Genomic DNA, 9,545 nt, shown 5'->3' on the forward strand with positions numbered 1-9,545 from the left:
GGATGAGTCAGTAAGTGGACAACTCGGACCAAGGTAGAGTGACCAGGTATCCCTCCTTACGATTTACTGCACAGCGATTTTATCCCCCTCTAGACGCTCTAGTTTCCAAAAATCATCACTGCAAGACAGACCTGTCACGAAAGTCTGGATCTTATTGAATGACTGTGAAGAAAGCAGTAAAGATCATCACGGGCCTCCTGCACTTTAACATGTCGCTGTCTTTTGCTGCATGTACGCAGCAATTCTCCACAGTGGAAACCTACAAATCACAAGCTACTCAGATGTTTGTGGAACATGAGAAACTGCCAAAAATATCCGTGTAGGTTGTGAAAATGAGAAACAGCTACGATGCAGACAAGAAAACTTTTACTGGCTGGTGGAACATGAATGTAAGAAAGGCTTTTCTCACGTGAGCTTCACAGCTGATCGATGCATCCTCACTGAAAGCCAAATGAGACTTGAACCAGACTGAGAGGCTCCTTTCATTACCAAGAAGCTCATTCAAATAAAATATGTGCTTCAAATGCCAAACTCCTGTGTCACACACACTCTTTGTTTTTTACATTTAGTTTTCTGGGATCTCGTCACAATACACACAGCCTGTGTAACCTACCAACTGTGGTGACCTGGTGACCCCTCCCTCTGTCGCCACCTTCAGGACAAACTCAGACTTCATGTCCTGGAGGACCTCTGAGTGTAGCAGTCCACTCTGAGAGAACAAGATGTCAACATCTGCTGCAGCTGTTCACTCCCCAGCCGTTTACTCTGTGTGTGTGTGTGTGTGTGTGTGTGTGTGTGTGTGTGTGTGTGTGTGTGTGCGTGTAACCAGCACTAACGGCTAACGGATGCCTCTGTGAACATCTGTAAAAAAAGTGTGGGTTTGCTGTGGTTTCTGATGTTTCATGACGTTCATCTGTACTGTTATTGCCCGGACCCCTCAGACACACACAAACAGACACACACATTCAAGGTGGTGGAGGGAGGTAAGGCATCTTTGGCCGGCCTCAGACCACCAACCGCCCTCTCTTTATCTCCTTTTTCCTCTCTTAGCCTTTTTTTCTGGCTCCGGAAAACCAGAAGCCTCCTGCGTTGCACAATTTCGGCCCTCAGCAAGCAGCCAGCAGGAGGCTCTGAGTGGGTGGGGGCCAGGGTGGGAGTATGGTGTATTATTGTCTGATAATAGCATATGATGCTCTGTGAGACCTGAGGCCTCTGTTAGCACTGATGACATCTCACTGTGGAGTTTGGGTGATATGTCCCATTAAACCTGCGGGACTTTCGGGGCCTCCGTGACATTCAGTGACCCCTAAAGTATTTGTAACTTTGTGTTCATTTAAATGTAACTTTACATGGAAAGACTGAGATTGTTTCCATCAGTTTACATTCAATAATCAGCAAGTCAAAGCGTGTTTCTAGCAGATTTGATGGAAAATCAAAAAATGAAATCTCTCATTGATGAAGGTGATCAGACACTTTGCTTTGGCGGCTTCCTGTTGGCTTTGCTAATCCAGCGCATGAAGACACACGGAGCAGAAACAACACACTTCAGAGTGAATCAAAAGCAGACGATCGTAAAAAATAAAATAAAATAAAATAAAGTGCAAAGCAAAAACAAAGTCAGCCGTGTTTACACTAAACAGGCTCTCTGCTTGCTCCTGCTGCAGGCGGCGATCTTTACTGTGTCTAATGACTTGGTGTTTTAGTGATTTAACATTTTTGTGGTTGTTGTGCGTTGGTTTTACTGTTTTTATATTGTTCTTTGTGGATGATTGTTTCAGAGTCTGTCTGTTTCCAATAAGGGGCAATAAAATAACTGACCTGAACAGTGACATCAGCACCCAGAGGTCACTCACGGTCATGTTAGAGTTTCTTATGTGATTTAAAAAAGCTCAGGCAGTTAAAAAAGAAGAATGAGTGATTCATTTGGAGATTGAGCTTTTTGGTATTTCGACAAACTGGATTATATTTTTATCACTGATTGATATTATGCACGGATTAATCTGACAAGTATTTTCTGTTTAAGTTCTAACTATGCCATCCACTACATTGCTGTGCCGGCATGAACAAACTGAATAATACTTCAGATTACATTTATTCCATTCATTAATATACAGAAAACATACAAATATAGTACTTTTTAGTTCTGCTTTGTGGATATTATAAATGAAATCCAGATTGAAGGCGAAACAACAATTCTTAAGCGAGCAAAGATCCAGATACAAACAGGCAAAATGAAGAAGAAGAAGAAGAAAGAAGAAAGTGTACTTTATTGATCCCCGTGGGGAAATTCCTCTCTGCATTTAACCCATTCACTCTGTGAAGCAGTGGGCAGCCATTGGGCACCCAGGGAGCAGTGTGTAGGTACGGTACCTTGCACACAGGATATATATATATATATATATATATATATATATATATATATCTCGGTCGTTGTGTCCTTGGGCAAGACACTTCACCCGTTGCCTACTGGTGGTGGTCAGAAGGCCCGGTGGCGCCAGTGTCCGACAGCCTCGCCTCTGTCAGTGCGCCCCAGGGTGGCTGTGGCTACAATGTAGCTTGCCGTGAATCTGTGTGTGAATAGGTGGGTGACTAGATGTGTAAAGCGCTTTGGGGTCCTTAGGGACTAGTAAAGCGCTATACAAATACAGGCCATTTACCATTTATTTGTCAAGAAATGTAGAGGGAACATTATTATTTTCTATTATTACATTAAAGCTGAAAGTCTGCACTTCAAGCACATATTGACTGCTTAATGTAAAATCCCAAAACTCAGAGTTTCCCCACGTAAGGATGAATCAGATATTAATAATTAATCAATAACTGATCAGACTTTATGTTAAACTGAGTTTTTTCAAACCTGTTTTCTGGAACGGGTCCTGGATTTAAAGCCATTTCTAAAACGTTGAGTTTTACGTGTGTGAGGCAGCTGAAACTAAACCCAGGCTGTTAATGTTTATCCATTGGATCACATGAGTGATGAGTTCGTCCTGGTAGCTGTCGATAAATGCTGCTGTCAGAAGGAGGGGGGAGTGGAGGAGTGGGGACCCAAATGTAGGAGGCAAAATAAGATGTGTTAAATAACAAAAAGTGAGTCATTTATTGGGCTGGAGACAAGGTCCACAGTAAATACAGCCAACAAAAATCTAAAAACACAGGTGATCACAGAGGACGGCACACAGGAAGCAACAACAGCAGACACGTCTGAAAAGCTTTACCCTCACAAATTTCTCTTCAAGTTGTGCGAGCAGCTCCTGTCTGCAGAGGTTCATGGATTTATTTATTCACTCGATTGTTCTGATAATGAAGAAGAAGGTCCTGAGCTGATGTTTTCCTCTGGTGGATTTATGAAGGTTCAAAACAGAGAGAGATCAGAGGTAATGAGATCCTGAGAATCTAAACATGCACATTTCTTGCATTACAGTTTATCTCTGACTGAATTCTGACAATAAAACCTAAACTGCTGCAGATCGTTTTACCTGCAGCATCAGGTCACCTAAAACCCGACAACGCTGCTGTCAGCTGCTGTGACATCACTGGGCTGGACACCCTTAGGCAGCTTGGTCTCTGATTGGTCAGTTTTCCTCTTATTCTTAGTGACCACTTTCCGTTTTCTGGTTTGGATTCCATCTTTCTTCAAGGCCAGCGGGCGATTCACCTGCAAACATTTAACAAAGACTCAGCCTCAAAGTACAAGGAACACCTTCTTTGCTGTTTTACTCTTACTAGAGGAAGTAAAGCATGTGGCCAGAGCAGTATTTTAGTTTGCAGTACCCGGTGTAGTCTGTAGTAGAGTCCGCAGGCGTTGCAGACGGCTTCTCCTGCAGAGTTTCTCCTCCACAGCGTCGTGTGCTCAGTCAGACAGTTGACACACTGAGTTCCTTTCCTCTGAATCCTGCTCTGGAATAACACACCATACTGTTTTGAAATATATTTTGAGGTAATTTAACACAATTTTCTTTTTCAAACACGACGTTTTAGAGGGAACAAGAACAAGTTTCCCACAGGAAATCTGATTTTTTCAGTAATAAATAAGAGGAAGAAAACTGGCAGGACTTTCAGTGCATGCCCCTCATCCAGCAGATGGTGGTAGATCTGTTCCTGTTGTTCAATTATTTTCTGAAGCAAAAGCCTCAAAACCAGAAGTTTTACCATCAGAATATAAATGAAGTACCTAAAGTAAAAGTATTCACATTCGTCATATTAGAGGATCAGAATTACTGATCGGTTATTGTGTCACTTTATTGTTTCAGCTGGAGGTGTTTTCCATTACTTATATGGGCAGGGTTAAATATAATAATACTTAATAAGAAGAAGAAGAAGTAGCTAAAATTTTTAAATAATGGTATGGAGTACAAAGTACATTAAAAATAGTATTTTCAATTTAATTTTATTTATACAGCACCAAATCACAACAACAGTTGCCTGAAGGTGCTTTATGTGGTAAGATGGACCCTACAGAGAAAACCCAGCAAACATATGACCCCCTATGAGCAAACACATTAGCGACAGTGGGAAGGAAAAACTCCCTTTTAACAGGAAGAGACCTCCAGCAGAATCAGGCTCAGGGAGAGGCGGGGCCATCTGCTGCGACCGGTTGGGGTGAGAAAAGGAAGACAGGATAAAAGAACAGTATAACAGCATCTAAGTAAAAAGTAGTAGAAACGTGTCAATAAAGTAAAAGTACATTAAAATTGTGCTTCAGTAAATGTACTGAGATACATTCCATCACTGGTCTTGTCAGCAGAAATAAAAAGGTTTACAGCCTGATCGCAGCTGTTTTAATGACCTGCTCACTTTTGAGTTTGTTAGTTTCATGACTGCTTTGACTGACCCAGCACAGGCGGGCGACCGCTGGGCTTCACTTCCACTCATCTGAGTCTCTACAATGAACCTCTAGACCTTGTTTTTGTATGAACAGACCATCGGAGCAGTCTGTGCTGCAGTGTGACTGAAATTTTGTGTTTTTGTTTCTGAATCTGCGACCACGCAGGGGTCCACATGGGTCCAACTGACAAAACTGATGTCATCAAATGGTGAGCATGAAGCTCCGCGCAGACGTCCAACTTTTTAATGACTGCTTGGACTCTTTCACGCAAACATAAAGTGCACCCAAATGCCCTTTGAGCCGACTTCAAGCAGACTTCAAATAAGTATAACAGAAATAACTCATCCATCATCTATGCAGTCGTTCTGGTTTGAAACCGAATGTAACCCCTAGTTATGTGCACAAATTAGTTAACTAGCATTTAACTAATGATCTCTGTGTCTGTGCACTGCCCCTGTACAGCTTAAGGATGCTGCTTACTAATGAAGCAGCACCAGCTGCTGAACAAACGAGCATTTGAAACGTGTTCCCTTCTAACTCGAACCAACCAAATAAAAACAGTAAAAAACAAAAATGCAAAGGTCCCGACGGCACAAACCGGAGCGAAGCATCTTTGCGTCTACGTCCATCTTTTATAAACAGTCTAGGATTTTAACCCCAACCACAATCTTTTCCTCAACCTCAGCAAACAGCAAAAGCAGAAGTAAACAAGGAGTGAAAACAAAAGTCTGCTGTGAGTGAAACCGAACACAAACCAAGCTCCCCAACGGCGCACTACACCTGCCTTCTTACACTGTTACCACCATCGCTTACACATTTACAACAGCACTCCAAATAATGGTTATCAATTAGTTTCCAAAGCAATAATTAGCTCTTAATATTTATATTTTTATTCCTCGTGAACAGTAAAAAAAAAAAAAAAACAATTACCCAAAATTAACTTGAAGTTTTAATATAAAGTGTTAGATGGTGTTGTTCATATTGTTCATCACTGGGTATCATAAATAGTTAAGAATTAGTCTGTCAATCAGAGGAGCCACTGAGGCAGGCAGCTGTTCAGGGCCCACGCCAGTAACTTCAAACTACAATGACCTGATCTCCCTAAGAATGCCTGAGCTGGAGTTTTGATCAAACCTGATAACTGATGTGATCAATGAAAATGGTAAATGGCCTGCATTTGTATAGCGCTTTACTCAGTCCCTAAGGACCCCAAAGCGCTTTACACTACATTCAGTCATTCACCCATTCACACACACATTCACACACTGGCAATGGCAAGGTACATTGTAGCCACAGCTGCCCTGGGGCGCACTGACAGAGTGAAGAGGGGAAGAAGAAGAAAAGAGGAAGATTTTGGCTTTAAACAGTGGTTAGCTTGGCCTGCAGAGCAGCCTGGTGTGTTTATCTCCGCAGGCTGTCACATGACTGAGTTGAGGGTGTATGGCGGGAGTCAGAGTCAGGACACCACCGGTACACTGTAGACCGAAGGAACTAGTAAATATGGCATAAATATCTTACAACCAGCCAGCTTGGTCCTGGCATCATTACTGAGCTAAACCTGGTCTCTTCCATTTCTACAGTTGCTGGTTTACTCTCTGTTTTATTGGGCACCAGTAACAGAGTGAAAACTGCCATCTTGAACAGTTTTCTCTAGTTCACTGATGACAGCTGTGTCTGCTGGGGCTAACTGCCAAAGCTGTGAATGCTAACTTATGAAACTGAGACGCAAAGAAATTTGGATGTGTATGCTAAGGTACTCTGATTACTCTGATGTACTGGTGTAAATTATTGTGCTGTGTGTACTTTATTGTCCATTCATCCATTCTCTTCTGCTCATCCTCATCAGGGTCACCCATCCCAGCTACCACAGGACAAACAGAGAGACGACAACCGCTCACACGTACATTCACACGTATGGGTAATTTAGAATTCTAATTCTATAATGTGAAATAATTTACTACATCCCTTCATTAAGTTTTCTCAGAATGATTACGTTTCTGGCACCAGCAGGAAAGAGAAGGGTTTGGTCCAACCTTTAAATGTTAACTATAGGTTCAGGATTCCACTTTTAACTGATTATACTGTATGTACAACGTGCTCTGAAGAGTCCCCATGACAGGACGTCATGTTCCCGTTTGTCATGTCAGTTCAGTCATCAGAAACAAAAAAAATGATCTTTGAAAGTGATATACGTTCTTACTTATATTACTATTTATAATGTGAATTTCTGCCAAAGGCCCCAACAGACACCAGAATCATCAATGACTGCAGCTTTGCAAGCAATTTTTATTATATAAAAGATAAATTAAAATAGATACAGATGCCTGTGAGGGACTTAATTAAAATTAAAACAATAATGTAAACTTCAAAAAAACTCTTCATATATCTATATAAAATGTTATATATAAAAGTCCTACCTGCTGTACAGTGTAGAATTTTAATTTTCTGATGCTCATTTTAAATTGGTGCAATATTATCAATAAAACACGATTTTCAAATTAAAACGTTAATACAATTTTTCAAATACGTGTGTGTCATCTTACAGCTCGTCTCTTCGGTCTCAGCAGCGGTGTGTTGTTGGCTTCCTGTCCGAGGCTGCAGGTGTTACACAGGAGTCGACCTGCAGCGTCTCGCCTCCACAGGGGGGCGCTCTGCGTCCCACAGCTCACGCACTCGCGCTGCTCTGAGCAAACGATGACAAATTACACATCAGCACAAAAGACACACACGCAGATCTACTAGCACAGGCAGGTAAATACTCACCTGGTCCACATCCCTGCCCCCAAGACAGACTGTCAGGTAGCATCCAGTCACCTGCAGAGGGGGAGGAGGGTGTGTACAGGTTGCCATGGTAACTGTTACATCCAGGTGTTGAGGAGAGGAGGTGGGTGGGGGATGGAATCAGAGCATGATTACTATACAAGGATGAAGAAGATGCAGGTGGGATGTAAGCAGGGCTCGGTGACTGACAGCTGGAATCATTCAGCCAGAGGCAGGGGGTGAGGAGGAGCGAGGGAGGGGCCTCTTGGGATGTGCATGGTGATTGGAGGAAAGTGTCTGAAAGGACAGGCCCCACCTGAAAAGAGATCATATCAATGTAAGAGAAACCTGCATCTGACATCTAACAGATCAGCTCATATCAAAACTACCACAGGCTCCCTGACCCCTGAGGAGCCCGGCTGTGGGGTCAGTGACCTAACAGAAAAGGCGTAACAAGAATAAATAAATATATCATATATACATCAATATATAAATCAACTAAATATCAGATGAGGAAACTTTGTTATGTTTGATGAAGGTCAGGCGCTCTGGACGCGTCACAAAAGAAGAAACAAATAATTTCCTGTAATTACTTTTAAAATGGCCTCAGAAGGCCTCGTTCTTTGAGGAATATCAGGAATTTTTGTAAGACCAGGGCCACATTCATCGAACCGAGCTAAGCTGCAACCCCTTTAGTCCCCGGGTACCATCTCTGATACACACGTTTTTTGGGTGTTTTTGAGACATCTGCATCATCAGTGTGATTTTTTTCCCCTGAAAAGCCTGAATTAATTGCACAATACTTTTTTAAGTATTAAAGTATTAAACATTTTTTTAAATGCCAGATGTCGCAAATACGATACAAATGTAAAGTCATATGCAGAAATTCAAATTTCAAGATTTTTTCAAACTAATTTGTCAGATGTTTCAATAAACTCTCCATTTTCCAAAAAAAAAATTCAATCTTCTTTCAAAGAGCTAAACGTGTGCATAAGAATCACCAAATAATTTATGGCGAGCCAAATAACATTTGTCAATAACATTATCAGGACGGCACTTTTTACTTCTGTACAGGTAAAAGCACATTAAAGCAAAAACATTAACTACTTATTCAGAAGAAAGAAAACCCCACTCCATATGTTTATTGAACATCAGATTACATACTTCCATACTTGTACTTGATTACATTTTGACTCCATAAGCAGGAATATAATAAAAGACTCTCACCTTCGTACTGAAGCTTGTTTCAGATCTGTTGGACGTCACAGCAGAAGACCAATAAGCTAACGGCAAATAGTTTGACATCATCGCTGAATTTCTAAGAGGAGGAAAGAAAAATTAAAGACTGAGTGAGTGCTCTCTCTAACACAAAGGATCACTGCTCTATTTTCTGATGGTACTCACAGAGGCTGAAGAGCTTTGAGGGCTTTAACTTCCTCTGAATGCTGCTCTGGGGTCTGAAGGAGGGCGACCAGGAGGAAGAGGAGGTGTCTGACTCCTCCTACAAATTCTGACGTGGGTTTTTTGAAGGGGATTTTTTTTATTATTGAAATTTTGAGTTTCCAGTGTTTACATAGCTGTTATCATTTACTGCTGTAAACATGGTATAATATGAGATCACTGTCAGACTACTGGAGTCCAGGTTCAGCCCACAACTGGCCTCAAAAACACATCAAAAAGTATAGAAAAGAAAAAAATTCTTCTTCTACTTTTCCTGGTCTGCTGTTCCAGTTGTGGACGCTCTAGTTAAACATCGCCACACACAGTACTGAGGTCAGTGTGTGTACAAATAATCACTAATCCACAGGTTCAGTCTGCTCTTACACTCCGTTTCAGTCAGTTTTCTTTACTCTTGGTTCTGTAAGATGTCAGTGAGTGCATTCTTTGATATGGTTGTCTCAGGCACACAGCTCACGCTGTAAACACATCATTATTTTCAAGATTAATCCTCAGAAATTAC

General features: G+C 41.5%; 1 protein-coding gene across 2 annotated transcripts; it reads right to left on the reverse strand.

Annotated features, from left to right (window-relative positions):
• Nucleotides 1–3,069: 3,069 nt before the first annotated feature.
• LOC146685178 (GATA-binding factor 2-like) lies at nt 3,070–9,503 on the reverse strand. Of its 2 annotated transcripts, XM_085443273.1 has the most exons (7): nt 8,990–9,503; nt 8,813–8,903; nt 7,589–7,901; nt 7,369–7,508; nt 3,772–3,897; nt 3,477–3,655; nt 3,070–3,333 (listed from the first exon to the last, which is right to left on the reverse strand). In XM_085443273.1, exons 2-6 carry the CDS (start codon nt 8,891–8,893, stop codon nt 3,494–3,496), a joined length of 822 nt encoding a protein of 273 aa, XP_085299399.1. In that variant the 5' UTR covers nt 8,894–8,903; nt 8,990–9,503; the 3' UTR covers nt 3,070–3,333; nt 3,477–3,493. The 2 variants fall into 2 exon arrangements, with proteins under 2 accessions (XP_085299399.1, XP_085299400.1); XM_085443274.1 differs by having other exon boundaries at nt 8,813–9,503.
• Between the last annotated feature and the right edge of the window lie 42 nt (nt 9,504–9,545).

This window comes from Copadichromis virginalis, linkage group LG20, assembly GCF_057382275.1.
Source record: "Copadichromis virginalis isolate Kocher_CV1m ecotype Utaka linkage group LG20, C_Virginalis_male_GT1.1, whole genome shotgun sequence".
NCBI lineage: Eukaryota > Metazoa > Chordata > Actinopteri > Cichliformes > Cichlidae > Copadichromis > Copadichromis virginalis.